Raw genomic sequence first — 18,045 nt, forward strand, 5'->3', positions numbered from 1 at the left:
AACACAAAATTGGGGCTCACCTCATGGCCCATGAGAAAGGAGATAAGGAGATATACTCTCAAAAAGAATGTATGAAATATTGAATATATTTTCGAAAGATGCATTCTGAAGGTATCATTTGCATTCCAACTGAGGTGACTTAGTCCCAGCAAGAGATTTTAATAATTTCCATAATTAATGGGTCTCTTTACAACCTGAATTTCTTAGAATGCCACAGCTAAAAAATTATATGTTAGAGAATTCCAGTTTATTTCACTATATAGCTAACAAGATGACTGAGATTATTGTACAGTAATTTCAAAAGCACAGGTTATGCCCCATAAACTATCTTTAGAAATAATTATGCCTGTGGTTATTAATTTTCCCAAGAATGACTGGCTGATTGTCTACAAGCCTACAAAAAAATTCTTAGAACTTGGTCAAACAAAACAAGAGCTGATTTCCCCAAAGGCTTTTCTAATCCAAAGCATGGCTGGGAGGAATGCCACCGCCCCTGCCTCAGCTAGATGCTGAGTGTGCAGATACATGCACTACAGCAATAACTGTTTTCTTAATGATGAAAGAAGCTATACAACAAGGCATGAGGTAACAGGAGCATTTTTCTTAAGGGTCCCCAAAGCTTCAGTGGCTCTTTAGAGAGCTCTTCTTCCTGCCCTCTTACAAGACGTTGTGGAACCTTTGCACCTTTAAAGCACAGAGCAGCTAAGCACTATGACTCGAACAGCATCACTGTATCTGCCGAAGAGGAGACCGATCGATGTCCTGTTCCCTTCACATGCCTGCTGCGGTGCCCGAGCCTCTGCCCTCATTATTGGCACCCACATCGCTCACAAGGCTGGCACTTCTCCGCAGCCCTGCACAACCTCCGTCACCTCTGCCACTAGACAGTGTTTTTTTCCCTTTTCAAATTCATCCTAATGCCAGTTTGCCCAAGGAAAATCTCTCTTAAGCATACAGTGAATGATCCATCAGGCCGGAGAACACAAAGGCACCCTCCGTTTATGTTGGCACACTTGTATGGCTAGCTTTGTCTCCCCCTCGGGCCTCCCCAGTCATGAAAAGGGGCACACCATCCCCGTAGTGTTAACAGAGGTATTGTCCAGGAGAGATGAGTGTCGGGATAAAATAATCGAGCCCCCAACAACCTCAAAACAAGAGGCTGGCCATCCACACAGGGGTTTCTTCCTGGATTGCTACCCTCCTCCTTCACCTGCCCCACAAAGCAAAGAAAACAGCAGGGCATTTCCTTGTGCCCTTCAAGCACGCCCTGGCTTTCCTGTCCACATGTCAATGCCCCAGTAGAAGGGCAGGCTCCGGAGGCCTCCCGCTGGGCTGGCTCCTGGGGTTAAAGTCCCTCTCCAGCTTTCACTAGACCAGAAGCCATCAAAGGCTGGACATGGGAGATGGGGGATAAGGGACTGGAAAGGCCAATCTGGGAAGCCACAGTGAGATTCACTTTCAAACGAGGAAAGCAAAGAGAAGGACCAGCAGCACTCAGCGCAGAACTGGAGGAGAACCCTCTACCAGACTTCAGAGAGATGTGCTACCGTTAGGAGAACCCTCTACCAGCCTTCAGAGAGATGCGCTACCATTCAGTTTGTTTCCAACTACCTTCCCCCCGAAGTCAATGCGCATTCATTGTGCCCCCATGCCACTCCGAGAAGTGCTCACTGGGAACTGTCAGAAATAGACACTGGGCTTTTGTTCACAGAACCTCTGGGCTCAAACTGCCTTCCTTGGGCTGAGCAACTGAGGGCACAACAATGGAAGCCATCCAGGAGGACCCTTAATGATTGCTATTAGATACCACCAAGTCACCCCAGCTCAGGTCCAGAGCAGTGCTGCCTCACAGGGTGTTCAAGGCTGTGACTTTCAGGGGTAGATCCCCCAAGTCAGTCTCCTGAGGGACCTCTCTGTGCTGCAGAATCCTTTAGCTCGTAGGAAAGCACTTAGCCCTTGTGCCACACCCAGACACTCCTAGATGAAGAATTAGGGGATCCGGGGCAATAAGGCAGAAAATGAGATGGAAAAGCTTCATTTCAAATGATTCCAGAAACCACGCTCTGGCAGCTCCCACTAGACCAGGAGCACCCAAAGACGGGACACGGGAGCGGGAGGACAGAGGGACTACAAAGGCAGCTTCAAAGTGTTCTGGGTCTTCAAAGGCAGGGCGCATATGGTTTAATTACTTAAAAGCGAAGAAGCAAATGGACAGAAGTCAGAGGCTGCCGCTGCGCCCCAAAGGAAGTTTCAAGCGCCATCTTCTTTTTAGTTGGTGATGAAGAATGGGCAAGATCAGCTGTTACCATTCTAGCATTGAGACACAGGCTCCTTCTCACAAGTTCCAGGTCACGGATATTATTTGCTCCATCTGATTGCTGAGCAAATAATCCAAGAGGGATTGGAGGACGAGCCATTAACAACCTGTGATAGGAAGATGATCCAAGAATATTGAGGACTTGAAAGCACTTACTTATGAAAACCGAAGACCACAGCCTTCCGCATGGATTGTACTTCAGACGTGAAGAAAATAGCAATCTCAGGGCTGAAGCAAGAAGCAGCATCATGGCGACCAGAGAAAAGATTGAATTTGTCAAGATTTCATGGGCCTTACACCATAATCAATGCCCATGGAAGCAGCCGTCAAGATATAAAATGATGCATTGCATTGGGAAATTATGCTGACAAGAAACTCCCTCTTTAAAGGGAGGGAGCTCAGCTGTCACTTTGAGGACTGAGCTATGCCTTGCCCAAGAGATGATATTTCATATGAGCACTTCAGGGTCATATGAAAGTTGAGTAAGAAGACCAAAGAAGAATTGGTGCCTTTGAACTGTAGTGCTGTGAATAATATTCAATATACCATAGGTTTCCAGACGCATGAATAAAATCTGTCTTAAGAAGTACAGCCAAAATGCTCCTTGGAAGCAAGGAGGGTGAGCCTGCGGCTCGTGTGCTCTGGACACGTTACCAGCAGAGACCAATCCCTAGAGCAGGAGTTGCTGGGGTTCCAGGGGTCAGGAAAGCCCTCGACTAGACGGACGGACCCAGCAACTGCAACAACAAGTTCAAACCTAGAGCTCGCCGTGAGGATGGCGCCGGACCAGGCAGGGGTCCATTCTGCGGTGCCGGCTCTGTGAGTCAGAGCAGACTCAAGTTCACTTGCATCCTGACTTTTCTGCAGCTAGCGATTATGAGCCCGGGGTGAACACATGCAACACAGAATGTCAAATAAAACAGTATTACAAGGTTCAGGGCAAGGCAGTAGAGATGAAACGGCGCCTGAGCTTCCTCCTCTGGATGGCTACCATCCTAAGGAAAGCCGTCAGTCTACACAGCAGCACTTTTACATAGCAAGGGAGCAGCCGCTTCAGAAATTCGTCAGGTTATGAAAGGGGACACTCTTCACAAAAGAGCAGACAGAACTAAAGAAATGACCGGTAACGGATGCAAACGTCCACCTCCTCAGGGAGGAAAAGGAGAAAGAAAGGAAGGGGAAAAAAAAAAAAACAAGAGAGGCTTTTTGATTCTCCTCCCACGGCATACTTTTCTTTCTTTATCTCGGAAATATAGAGCCTTGCCCAACCAGAAACTTAAGTAGTGACTCCCACCACAGGAAGTGAGCTGCTTTCGAAAGAGCAAGAGCTGTTTGGAGCACATTGTCCCAGGACTCGCTTTCTGTCCAGAGACTTCTGAGATTAGTAGTCCGTCCTAAAATCTTAGGGAACAACTCTGAAGGAATGAAAAGGAGATAGAGGAAATGGGTGATGAGGATGGGCGGCATGGGGGAGCCTGGGGGAGGCCTTCTCAATTCAAAACGCTGTTTGAGAGATATTGATAAGGAAAAGGTGAAATCTTGGGCATCAGCAAAATCACAATAGAGAACAAGGGGTTAGAAGCATTTCATCAACATAGTAAAGATGACAGTTCTTCCTAAAGCACTCTACAAGTTCAATGCTATACCAATCCAATTACCATCAACCTTCTTCAAAGAATTGGAAAAACTGACCACCAACTTCATATGGAGAGGGAAGAAACCCAGAATTAGCAGAGAACTCCTCAAGAAGAAGGACACAATTGGAGGACTCGCCCTACCTGATTTTAATGCCTACTACATAGCTACAGTGGCCAAAACAGCATGGTACTGGCACAATGATAGACACTCAGACCAGTGGAAAAGAATAGAAAGCCCAGGAGTAAAATCATCAGCATATAGACAACTGATCTTCGACAAGGGTCCCAAAAACGTCAAGTGGGAAGCAGATGCCCTCTTTAATAAGTGGTGCTGGAAACAATGGATATCCACATGTAGAAAGTTGAAACAAGACGTCTACCTCACCCCATGCACAAGAATACACTCAAGGTGGATCACAGATCTAGAAGTCAAACCCCAAACCATCAGGACCATTAAGGAAGGAATCGGGACTAATCTCAGAGCACTGGCCCAGGGAGCACATAGGCTCACTGCAACAGGGAAGGGGACACACACAGGTGATCTGGAAATCGACAAATGGGATCTAATAAGAATAAAACACCTGTGCACCTCGAAAGACTTTGCCAAGAGGGTGACAAGGCAACCCACAGACTGGGAGAAGATTTTTAGTAATGACACGTCAGACAAAGGGCTCATTACTAAAATCTACAACACCATCATGACCTGCAAAAAGAGGAAAACAGTTAACCCCCTAAGGAAGTGGGCAAAAGAAATGAGAAGAACTTTCACTAGAGAGGAGATCAATATGGCCAATAAATATATGAGAAAGTGCTCGAAGTCCCTTGCCATAAGAGAAATGCAAATCAAAACAACCATGAGATACCACCTAACACCCCTCAGGCTAGCTCAGATCAGTAAATCAGAGAGCAACAAGTGTTGGAGGGGCTGTGGTGAAATAGGAACCCTCCTCCACTGCTGGTGGTCGTGCAGATTTGTACAGACACTGTGGAAAGCAATCTGGCGATACCTAAAGAAAATGGAAATTGATCTACCTTACGACCCAGCCATCCCTCTACTGGGCATATACCCGGTTGAAGCAGCAAATAAAACACGACCAGTCATATGCGCTCCAATGTTTATTGCGGCACAATTCACAATAGCAAAGACTTGGAAACAGCCTAAGTTTCCATCGATAGACGAGTGGATTAGCAAACTTTGGCACATACACACAATGGAGTATTATGCAGCACTAAAAAGCACCGATGAGCACATGAAACACGTTATTTCATGGGAAGAGCTGGAAGGAATTATGTTAAGCGAGGTAAGCCAGACCCAAAGGGACAGGTACAACATGAGTCCCCTGAGGTAAGTACAATCAGCATGACAGAAATGGGGCATTAATCCACCCAAGGGGAGGGTATGGTTTATATCTCCACAGGGAAAGTGGGACCAGACTTCAACCCAGTGTCGCAAGGTGTGAATGCAATATCCCGGCGTGGAGGACGGAACCGGTGGAGAGGTCTGGGAGGCTGGCCCCAGCACCATAAATTAAGTGGATTCCTGCCCCTCCCCCGAAAAGAACTTGTTCCAAAGGACGACATTGACCCTGCAGCTATGGGAGATGGACATATTTGATCAGAGCACACGGGAGCAGATGAAGGGGCAGGAGGAGAGAGTGGAGCACAGCCTGGCCCACCAGGCCGTGATGATGATGTTCCTGAGTAGAGCAGCCAGTCCACAGAGAGAACAACATGGCTGGCCCTACTATGAGACATGATGCCCCTCAGTGACTAAGGGCGATACAGGGGACAGCACCGGAGACACAGTGTGGGAATTGCACCTGACCTGATCCCACCACACCGAGGCAAATCACTGGGGGAGTGCAGCGGAACAGCAAGGGAATGGAGTGGCAAGGTCCCCAGGGAATGCTGAAAGTGGACTTTGGGGCAAGGGCGTGGTGCCCCAACAGACTGGACTGGAAAACGCTCCTAAGGGCCAGCAAAGATCCCTGAACTAACTACAAGCTTTTCTCTTGTGAACTGTTTTGTTCTGTTCTTTTTCAGTGGTTTGTTTTGGTTGTTTTGTTGTCTGGTTGTATACTGTTGCTTTGTGTTCCTCTGTCTAGTTTTCGTGCATGTTAGTGACTCCACAGGTCTGTCTGAATAGGACAGGCTGGATGAACTATCTGGATGAAAAACAACGGGACCGACAGTTCCGGGGGGACTTGGGGTGGGGGGTAGGGGGGGTAAGGAAGTGGTGTTAACAAACCCAGGGACAAGGGAAAAACATGGGACCCCAAAGGGTAGAGAAGGGGGAGTGGCAGGCCTGATGGGAAATGATCAAGGGTAAGGTTGCTTAGAGAAGAGGTATACTCTAGCCCAGGTGGCGATGAAGCATGGTAGTAGGGCAGGAGGAAGGTCAAGGGAGATGGAGGAAAGAGCTAGGAGTCAAAGGGCATCCATGGAGGTCTAGACAAAGACATGTACATGCAAATATATATAGGAGGTTGGGGAAATAGATCTTTGTGTCGATATTTATAGGTCAAGTATTAAGGTGGCGGAAGGACCTTGGGCCTCTAATCAAACACTCCCTCTATGCATGAATACCTTCTTTTATTAAATTGGAACTCTATGATGCTCACTCTCCCGACACAACGGCTGGAGCCAAAGTGGGTGAACAAGTAAATGTGGTGAAGAAAGCTGATGGTGCCCGGCTATCAAAAGAGATAGTGACTGGGGTCTTAAAGGCTTGAAGATAAACAAGCAGCCATCTAGCTCAGAAGCAACAAAGTCCACATGGAAGAACACACCAGCCTGTGTGATCGAGTGGTCCCAAAGGGATCAGTTACCAGGCATCAAAGAACAAAAAATCATATCATAGACTTCACACCTCCATGATAGGATCGCTGAAGACAAATGGGTGCACAAGCAAATGTGGTGAAGAAAGCTGATGGTGCCCGGCTATCAAAAGAGATAGTGTCTGGGGTCTTAAAGGCTTGAAGGTGAACAAGCGGCCATCTCGCTCAGAAACAAATAAGCCCACATGGAAGAAGCACACCGGCCAGTGCGATCACGAGGTGCCCAAGGGACCAGATATAAGGCATCATGCAAAAAAAAAAAAAAAAAGATATAAGTGTGTGTATGTATGTGTATATATGTGTATATGTATATATGTATGTGTATATATATATTATATTAAATGAAGGGGGAAGTGCAGAGTGGAGACCCAAGGCCCAAGTGTCGGCCAATGGAGATCCCCTCATAGAGGGGCTTAGGAGAGGAGATGGGTTAACTAGGGTGTGAGGTAGTATCGATGAAGAACACAGCTTTCCCCCAGATCCTGGATGCTTCCTCCCCCCAACTACCATGATCCGAATTCTATCTTGCAGGGCTGGATAGGACAGAGGCTGTACACTGGTACATATGAGGGTTGGAGGTACAGGGAATCCAGGGTGGATGATACCTTCAGGACCAAGGGCGTGAGGGACGATGCTGGGAGAGTGGAGGGTGAGTGGGTTGGAAAGGGAGAACTGATTACAAGGAGCCACATGTGACCTCTTCCCTGGGAGAGGGACAGCAGAGAAGGGGGGAAGGGAGACCCGGAATAGGGCAAGATATGACAAAATAACGAGGTATAAATTACCAAGGGCATATGAGGGAGGGGGGAAAGGGGAAGGAGGGGGGAAAAAAAAGAGGACCTGATGCAAGGGGCTTAAGTGGAGAGCAAATGCCTTGAGAATGATTGGGGCAGGGAATGTATGGATGTGCTTTATACAATTGATGTATGTATATGTATGGATTGTGGTAAGAGTTGTTGGAGTCCCTAATAAAATGTAAAAGAAGAAAAGAGAAAAAAATGATTAGGGCAAAGACTGTACAGATGTGCTTTATACAATTGATGTATGTATATGTATGAACTGTGAAAAGAATTGTATCAGCCCCAATAAATTGTTAAAAAAAAAAAAAAAGACACACTAGCCCATGAACCCTGGCTTGATTAAAAAAAATTCTAACAAAAAAAAAAAAAAGCATTTCATCATTTTGAAACAAACCACGTTCCATACAATAATGCACTAAAAATTGTGGAATACGTGCTGTCCTTACCAACCAGGAATGAATGCTGCGACTGAACGCGATATTTTCCTAGGGTAAATAAAGTGTGGACATCAGAAAAATCACAATTAAGTGTTGAGACTTTGAAAGCCATTTTATGTGTGAAATATAATTTAACAAATTCTTGTGAAAACTTTCATGACCTTTTAAACGACAGCAATCTACTAAAAAATTCACTCAAATGAGAAATATGCCAAAGAATACAATAATACTATATGTCATTTTAATGCACATTTGTAAATTGTACTTATGTTGAAATTTAAAAATATATTACAATACTAAAAAAAAGAGAGAGAGAGGCCATGGGGTTCACACCAACACATGGTGCCGTCGTGTCAACACAGACCTGTTCTTCACAGGTGACAATAGGGAATTTTTTTCAAAATTAGCTCTCCAGACCTTTCTCCCACTGCACTCCAGGTGGGCTCCATCCTCCAATCTTTCAGCCAAGCACTTGTGCTGCCCTCAAGTGTCGTGTTTTCATGCACTAATCCTGCTCTGTGTGGCTTTGATGCTGAACAGGCTTCGTGGCGTGGTAGTTACAGAATCGTTTTTTTCAATCTGAGAGGATTGAGTGAAGGGGCGGAGTCTAGCCTGTCAATCAGGTCACAGCCAAGGCCTCTGTGTGGGCATGGCCTTCTCCTAAGGATTTTGGGAACTCCTGTATTCCTCCTTGGAGGCAGGAGACACACTCTCTGCTCACTCCCACGGAGACATTGCAGCTGACAAGCACATGGAGACAGGCTGATGGCAGCCAGAGCCCTGGGAGCTGGAGAAGCCACGTGAGACCCCTGCCAGTGCTGAGATGCTTGCAACACCACTGGATCCACAAGACTTCCCACCCAAGGCCGCTGATCTTCCAGCATCTGGCATCGTTGCATGTGTTTTGTGAGTCTATAAAGAGGACTTTATAGATTGGTATTGGACATATTTGCTAATATCAAACTTATGGGCTAATATCAAACTTATGGGCTTGATCTGGACTGGGCTAGGATGTGTTCTCAATCTTCAACTGCTCTTTTCAATCAAGCTCTTTCTTATACATATATGAGTCTCCCTGGAGTTGCTTCTCTAGTCCAGCAGACTAACACAAGTGGAAATTCCGATCTAAAATAGACAAGGGAGAAAATCCTGGTGGTTCACTGAGAAAAAATTAGTCTGTGAATATCCTGTGGAGCACGGCAGTCTGATCTCCTTGATCATGGGTTGTCTTAAGTCTCAAACAGTGGACGACAGGGAAGAACAACACCATCACCTACATCACGCACATTCCAAGCAGTAGCTGAAGTCCAGGTTGCATACACACTCAGGAGTACATATTCTTGCTCACAGTCATGGGACCATGCACGGGAGTAAGAGAGAGCATTCAGAGGCTGTTTTAGAAATCTCCAATTTGAAAACTTCAGAAATTTGTTTAAGGGCTAGGTGGATCCACCTTTTATCCAGGGAAAGCTCTAACAAGGAGAATCTTCCAGCCTCCAATATGGGAGGAAGAAGTACTTGGGAACTATCCTAGAATCCCATCTCTTGAGTATATGGCAGAGCGAGGCCCCTTCATTTGGGTACAACTAAATTTAAACATAACAATAAAATCAATGAAGAGGTACCATTACAAAATAGGAAAATGTTGTCCTCAAGATGCGGAGAAAAAAAATCACATCACTGAAAAAATTTCACTCTCAAAATAATGCAACAATAATCATTATGATTATCTACAACAAGAATAATATAAATGATTACATCTATCTTATTCAAACTCAAACTCACTGCCACTGAGCTGATTGGGACTCATAATGCTCCTCTAGGGCAGGGTGGAAATGCCCCTGTGGGTCTTCCATTGATTGGAGTAGGATATGCCTCAGCTTTCTCACACAGAGCGACAAGGGGCTTCAAACTGCAGACCTTGGGGTTAGCAGCCCAGTGCAAAACCACTACACCACCAGTGTCCCTCTGTCGTATTATATATTACATATAGTAATACGGGATTTTTAATCTTTAGAGAGCATTGGTTTTGTGTTCTCAATCAAATACAATACAGCATGAAATACAAAATGGAACGCGAGATTAAAAAGATTAACTCAGACGCTAAGACAGAAACTGATGTTAAAAGGTGCAGGTTTGCAAGAAGAACGTGTAAGGAATAAACATTTGAGACGGGGGAAATCAGAGACGTGAGCGTGAGAAAACTAATTCAGTCATAGGATGGATTCGAGAAGCTATCGCCAAAGGCAGAGGCAAAAGGGAAAGAGAAAAGCGAGGTCTGGGTGAGAAGAAAAGTAGTTTACATGTGGGAGGAGGAGGAGGGCCACAGGAAGGATGCTGCCGCCCACCACGAAGAACCAACTGTGCCAGTTTAAAGCAATTTGGGGTTCTGCATTTAGAAATAAATGGAGGTTGGAAAGGCTTCCCTTTTCCCAGGCAAAATTAATCACATGACATCTACTGCATAGATATAGCACCATGAATGTGAAGTTTTCAATCTACAGAAGAAATACTGTCTGGATTCAGTAAAATACATCATGAAACAGTCTATTGTTGAAGAGACAAAAAGAAGATAGGCCTTGTTTCTCTTTCAGAGCTCTAAAATAAAAATAATAATAATGAACTAAAGAAACAAGATCTACAAAAGTTCTGTGAAGAATGTGGGGGGAGGGAGAGAGTGACATTGCGATCCAGTACTTCAGTCCTCAGGTGTAAAAATAAGAATAGTTTACATGAAGATCTGAAGGTTCAGAAACACCATTGTCCATATTCAAATGACAAAAGTTTCAGAGTCTCTCCTGAGGCCAACTTTGGTCTTTTCGTTCTTTACCATTTTACTCTCTTTTTGTTATCTTGCTCTTGATGTCATTCTGCAACTCATCTGGTAATCGGTGTTTGTGCAATGCATCCAAGGTTTCTGAGATGGCCTTGGAATTCAGGTGGGAAATACTCAAGGTTGTATTTTAGTTCTCATGGACTGGCTTTCACTTCCTTCTGCTTCAATCTTATAGATGAGTAATAAATGGTCTCTTCCATAATTGGTCATTTGATTCCTGCATGTTCCATCTGTTGAGGTCCTTGTGTATGGTCGCAGTTTGTGTGGTTGAAAAACTTTTGCAAAATCCTCTCGTGGAATATCCAGGGTCGTTTCCATCACCAAGACCATTATTTTCCAACTAAGGATCTTTCCTCTTTGTTTCCAACTTACACATTTCAGTCACCAGTAATCATCAATTCATCTTGGTTGCAGATTTGATCGATTTCAGATTGAAGAAGATGGTAGGAGTCTCTTCTTCATCGCTGACTTTAATGACTGGTGCATACATTTGAATAACGATTTATTAACTGGTCTTCCATGCAGATGTGCAGCTAGTATTCAATCACACACAACATTATACTTCGAGATAGATCTTGAACTGTTCTTTTTTGACTATAAATATGGTACCATTCTTCCAGTATATCATCCCTAACATAGTAAACCTTATGACTGTCCAATTCAAAATAGCCAATACTATAGTACCTTTTAACTCACTAATATGTACTAATGCTCCGTTTTATTTTTGAAGACTTTCAATTTCCCTTACGATCCATGTCCAGGTGATTACTGGCTGGTTGGTGCTGTTTCTTCTATTGAGTTGTGCCCCACTAGCAAACGAAAGTCCCCAAGCTTTGCTCCAGCCGTATCTCGAAGACTGACTGAGAATGCAGCCCTCCCCTATTCCCATTTTTAGTGCCTTCCAACTTGAAAGTCTAATCTCCCAGCACTATATCAGACAGGGTACTGCTGCTGTTTATAAGCTTTTCAAGGGCTGATTTCTCAAAAGTGAACCTCCTCTTCCTTCTTTCGAATCTGTTCTTAGTGTGAAGTTGCACTGAAACAGGTTCATCCTGGGCAACCTGCTGCATTTGAAATACCATTGGTACTTCCATCAGACCAACATGCAAAATGCCACAGTACCACAACTGAGAGATAAGCGGGGAGAACACCAATAGTAGCCACGTTTCATATGTTGAATGATCAGATATTGTTGAACGATCGCATGCTGTTCCTTTACTGTGTGCTCATCTAAAACAATACAGAAAAACTGTGACAGCTCTCCCTACCACAATGGGAACTGGGCTAGGACATATTTGGCCTTTGTCATGTGCCCTTTGCCTAGTGCCTTTTCCATCACAGGGACAAGTAAAAGTTCTTCCAAAAGAACATCTCTGATTTCATCGTTCAATCATCCTAGATGAGCAGCAGACACTGGAATCAAATAAACACGGGAATCATAGAATTGCTGAAGATTTCTGGAAGTCCTAACCAAATACAAGAGCCTAAATAATCGTCATGGATATTTAAGGAGAGTGGATCATTGCCACTAAAAGCCACACTGTAACAAGGATCTGGATTGTTCTTGTGGGTGGAACCTCAAATTCCATTCCTGTTAATTATAAGCTTTGCCCTGGTTGTGTAATTAAATTCACAATAATTCAACCCTATGTTTTTATTTATTGAGAATCTGTGAACTCATCCAACAGATTATAGCAGAGGTTATTGATTTTTTAATAATTAAAATGAAAATTGTTTAATAAAAATTAATAATATCCCAATTACTTATATATTTAAGTGAATAATTATGATTATAATAGAAATCTTAAAGAATATTATAGTAGAATTTTAATATCTACAACATTTTAAAACTAGAGTACTATGTTTTTTAACATAAGAAATAAATCCAAAGCTGCATTCAAAGGATTAGTCATAGTATTAATTTTTTTTAGTGCAAAGACAAAGGCAAAAAACTAATAGAGCAATCAGTCATTTCAGGAACTTAAGTTTGAAAAAATAAATAAAATAAAAGTAACACAAAGGAAACAGAATATGTAACTATATGAAATTTGGTAAATTCAAGAAATAGTTCTTTGGAAAAACATACCAACAATGAAAGGTTTTAACAAACCTTAATAGAAAGAGAAATAATTCAGTGTAATGAGGCCTTATTCTGAATATTGCTCCAATTTACCTATCTCAGTACAGAGCCTTTACTTCGTCATGTCATTTTAGGGTATTCAAATGGAATCTTTAAGGAAGCATAAGTCCAGAAGTTATTTCCCATAAAGCCACTACAGGATTTGAACATCCAACCTTATGTTGGTCACAGGCTCTTAATCACTGCACCACCAGGGCTCCTTTACTTCCAATTAGGGCACTGGAAATACATCACTTCATTTGGAAATTTGCCTAGAGTGGAGTCCTGGGTGACACAAAGAGTTAGGCCTTCAACTCCTAACTGAGAGTTTGGAAGTTGGAATCAATCCAGAGCCCCTTTTAAGACAGTCCACTTCAGAAAAGTCATAGCTTCGAAAACCTAATAGAGCAACTCTACTCTGCATACATGGAGTCATCATGGGTTAGAATCAACTCACGACAGGGTCAAATCTACTTGATGGGCAAGTTGAGGGAAAGTCTGACATTTAACTTCTCTGAACCACCCTAGATGGGGCCCCAAAATACCTAAGAGTTTGCCTGTGAGACTAGCTAGCTAGCACTGGCTAAGAGAGCATTGCAAGCATGTTGCAAAGCGAAAGTCCATGGCGGGACCAAAACAAATCTCTGCCAGATCCTCCAGAGTGGCGGAACAATCCATGGGAGTCGAGGTGGGGGGGAGCGGCAAAAGTAAAGTCCTACACTTTATTCTGGATTATCAGCTACAAAACTTTGTGTGTTTGTTTTCTGAAAAGTAAGTGGTTGGCCAAATAAGTTTGGGAACCTATGGAGGGCCCAGTGGGCACTCATGTCCGGTCAAGAGCAGCAGGAACAATGTCCAAGAGAAAAAATGGACCGCAGGCAGCAAATCCCACAATTGGCTATACAAAGGGTACCAAACCACCAGAAGAAAAGGGAAAACATCATCCTAGAGATCAGAAGAATAAAGGGATGCCATAACCATCAGCCCCAAGTCTGAACTCGACCACATCATCCAAGAGCCTCTCTCCCATACACCTGTATGTCATTCAAGCGCGTCAGAGGGAGAAGCGAGAGATGGTAGGAGCAATCTAAGACTGACTGCGTGTTCTAAGACATAATCAAGAGTTGCTTAAATTGTATATATGGACCAAGCTTTAAGCTAGATTAGGTATTTTGCACACCAAAAGGCCCCACAGTAGAGAGTACGAATATGAAAATGTGGATCTGCATAACCTGCATGTAAGTCTGAGCTCCATAATTTGTTAGCTTTCTGATTCCATGCCACTGATTCTGTGCCTGAGTTTCCACATCTATGAAATGGGTATAAAAATGGTTTCTACTGAGTAGTATTATTTGAGGGTTAGTGAAGTGATCAGTGAAAGGTGTTTGGATTAACTAGAAAGGTTCTATGATATGCTTATCAGCAATCATTACTCTGAGCAACATTGCATAGTGGGAGGGGCTAAAAGAGGGAGATCAGGCTAGTTATAGAAAACTTAAGAAATCATAAAGTTCTTTACAGATCCAAGTAATGCGATTGATTAAAATGGGTAACCTGGTGTGATTAAACTCTGAAATGATATGTATTTATTGACTCCCTTTTTAAAAAAAGGATTAGAAAATAAAATGGGTAACCTTGCAACAATTATTGAATCATAAAAGGAAAAAGGAGGTATAAAATAGATGAAAAGACAAAAAAGTTTCAAAAACAGCAAAAATGGTACCCCCCATAAAAGTCAAAACCCACGGCCGGAAAGAGGGTTGATTCTAACTCACATAGACCCTATAGGACAGAGTAGAGCTGCCAAATAAATTTCCTGAAATTAGATATCTTATGGGAATTAGCAGCCTCATCTTCTGCCCTCAAAGATTCGAAGTAACTGGTGTGTTTCCACCACCAACGTTTAACCCTCTGTCACCAAGGTTTTTTAACAAACTGGTAATAATTTTTAAATATTCATGAAATGGGCCCTATGCAAAAAAAAAAAAAGGAATTGCCTGTCTTCTCTCAAGTATGCTAAGTAGAAAAGAAGCATGCAAAAGAAAACTGAAAAATTCAAAATAGGCCTAGAACCAGATGACTTAATTAATGCATTCTTTCAAGCTTTCCCAAAGGGACAACCCCAGTAAATCTAATAGTCCCAGGGTTTGGAAACAGAGGAATGTCCCCCAGTTCATTGCTCAGGCTAGACTACCTATAAAACTCAAACCTAAAAAAAAACCCCAAAACCCTCAAACCTATGAAGGCTTTAAAATAAAACTACAGCCCAATACCTTTCTCTAAAGCTTTTGTCACACTAAGCTTTCTATTTTTGTTTTTGTTGAACGCCCTGGGTGGGTTCTAACTCACAGTGAGCCTACAGGACAGAGCAGAACGCCACCAGAGCTGGCACGGAGCGACAGTGGATCCCAAGTGCTGACCTTGCAGTTAGCAATGAGTGGGCATGGGGGCGGGGGGGGGGGGGGGGCGGGGTGCCTGGGGTTGTGGTAGGCAGCGTTGATCCTGTCTTCCACGTGCATGGAGTCAGAGCCTTCTTATGTCCATGGTGATCTGAGTCACCCAGCAGAAGATTAAGAATACACAGAAGGCTACAGGGAGGAAAGGGGTTCAAGAAAGGCAGTGTGTGAGAGGTCCAAAATCACAGCGATGGTGAGGAACACAGCAGAGCCTTCTGCTGGTGAAAATGGAAAGGGATTCAACCCTTCCAGGAAGCAATTGTCAATGTGCATCTGGATGTAAAATGTAAATATTCTGCAACTTCCATCACTCGGTCTTAGATTTCACTTGAAATGAAGATAAAGATCTACATCAAGATGTACTTTTTACTAGAATTGTTGACAGTAAGCAAAACAAAATGAGGAAACAATCCCAAAGTCTAAAAATGGAAACAAATAGATGATCACATTCCATTTGATCAATTATGCAACAGTGAAAAGGAATGCTTTGAAGAAAATGTTAATGACATGTACATTGGGATTTTTTTTAGTAAAAAGGGTAAATGTACATAAAGTACAAGCTTAACCATATTCTTAAGATATATGTATTTAGAATAAAACTATTGAGAGAAAATTAATCTAAACCTTATCTCTGGCTGGTGAGGCTCTGAGTCCATGTTATTTCCATGAAGCACAAAAAGATTAAAGCCAAATATTTATTGCACCTGGATCATACACTGATGAATGTTAAAGAAAAAAAAATCCAAGTCTATACTCACTAAGGCCAAAAGCCTTCGCAACAACGTGCACAGAATTCCATTCTTCTGAACCTGAATCTTAACACCGATGCACTTTAGAGCCAAGAGACCAAAAAAAGCTAACCAATAAAATCCCCCCATTAAGATGGGCTGAGCTGCTTCCCTCCGGGATTTTCAACACTCTGTTATCAAAAAGGAACCCCGCGACCTCTGCCCCCCACCTCCACCCCACCCTGGTTCCAAGAACATTCCCACCGTGGAGCGGGCTTTCGAAAGGCAGGTTGCGATCGCACGAAGGTGTACCCACGCTCACACGTGCATGCACACGCGAAACACACGCACAGGACAAGTCCCAAACAGACAAGTGGCAACGAGTTGGGCGGTGCAGCCTCGCCCCATCCCCGGCCGGCCAGGACCCCGAGCCCCGTCGCCCTCGCCCCGCGCGCCCCTCGGTGCCCCTTACCCGTTCGTAGTGTGAGGTCCTGGGGTCGTTGGGCTCTTGAGCATCCTCAGCGCTAAGAGGTCCTGGTGGGTGGTCACCCTGCTTTCCTCCAGCAGGAGCCTGCACAGCGGGAGGACAATGAAGTGGTTACATGTCGCCCGGAGCAGTGAGCCGGGCAGGTTCCGTCTCTGGCTGGAAGCCCCGCCAGCGCATCGCGCGCACCCCGGCTCTCCGGCAGGTCCCAAGTCACGGAGTTTGAAGAGCGGGGCGGGAAGAAAGGGGCGACAGGGACCGGACCCAAAAGCCCAGCGCTTGGAAACCGACGGCTGCTCTCCGCAAGCATCGCACCTCCCACGCCCAGCGGGACGCGGGACGCCCCCCTCGCAACCCCGATCTTGGCACTCGGGTCGCCTAAGGTGCCCACCCAATTCAAGGGTCGCCTTCCCGAGACCCCCTCGCCCACCCTTCCAGGGGACTGTCCGGCCTCCTGAAAACTCCCACGCTCGGCCCGCCGCCGCCCGTCGGCTTTTTCCTCCAAGCAGCTCCAAGACTGCGCGCCCGAGTCGGGGGACCGGCGGCCGGGGCGGCTCGGGGTCGGGGAGTTACCTGGCGCCCGGGCGGCTCGCGGTCGGGGGCTTACCTGGAGCCCGCCGGCGCGTTGGCGGAGCACCAGAGAAGGCGCAGCGTCAGCAGGCTGGCGAGCAGGGCGAGCAGCGCGCCCCCCGGCCGCATCCTGAGCCACAGGCGCCGCCGCCGCTGCTGCTGCCGCCGCGGGGAAGCGCAGCCCGGGCGGCCCCGACTCGCCGCTCCTGCCACCGCGGCCGCAGCCACGCACACCCCGGGGCTCGGCGGCAGCGGCGCGGGCGCGGACCCCGCGCGGGCGCGGCCCCACGCGCCCCTTCCTCGGCCCGCACGGTCTTCGGAACCAAGAGGAGACGCCGCTCGCTCGCTCGCTTGCTCGCTCTTCTCTCACTCCGTCCCGGGCGGCTGGTTTCGGCGCCGGGATGGCAGAGGACGATTCGCCGAGCTCGCCGCCTCGCCTTCCTCCCGGAGGCGCTTGGAGAGCTGCTGCGGGCTCTGATCGCCGCTGCCGCTGCCGCCGCCGCCGCTGCCACCGCCACCGCTACCGCCGCCGCCGCCGCGCGGGGTCACCTGAAGGTTGGGCGCGGAAGCCCAACTCCGTGCTGATTGGTCTCCAACTTTTCCGCGCGCGCCCTTACTCCCACTCCGGAGCGCACGCGGGTCCCACACTTTTACACCCCGGGGGCGCTCGGCCCGCTCGGCCCCCGCCCAGGGCTGGCTGCTAAGGGACATTTTAGTTGGTGGAGTGGATGGTCCTACCAAAGGGGAGCAAAAGGGTGCCCCAACGCAACGACGCTCACATGGAGGAGGGAATAAATGAATTGACGTGTGGCAGCCAGAATATC

General features: G+C 45.7%; 1 protein-coding gene across 1 annotated transcript in view; it reads right to left on the bottom strand.

The window, feature by feature from the left end:
- Positions 1-17,719, bottom strand: part of ST8SIA6 (ST8 alpha-N-acetyl-neuraminide alpha-2,8-sialyltransferase 6) — a 177,178-nt gene extending 159,459 nt beyond the window's left edge. Inside the window, exons 1-2 of the mRNA XM_075552454.1 lie at positions 17,259-17,719; positions 16,640-16,738 (exon numbers count right to left, since the gene is read on the bottom strand). Of these exons, the coding sequence (XP_075408569.1) occupies positions 16,640-16,738; positions 17,259-17,350 (191 nt within the window). The 5' untranslated portion in view covers positions 17,351-17,719. The remainder of the gene's footprint in view (positions 1-16,639; positions 16,739-17,258) is intronic.
- Between the last annotated feature and the right edge of the window lie 326 nt (positions 17,720-18,045).

This window comes from Tenrec ecaudatus, chromosome 6 (genome assembly GCF_050624435.1).
Source record: "Tenrec ecaudatus isolate mTenEca1 chromosome 6, mTenEca1.hap1, whole genome shotgun sequence".
NCBI classification, from domain to species: domain Eukaryota; kingdom Metazoa; phylum Chordata; class Mammalia; order Afrosoricida; family Tenrecidae; genus Tenrec; species Tenrec ecaudatus.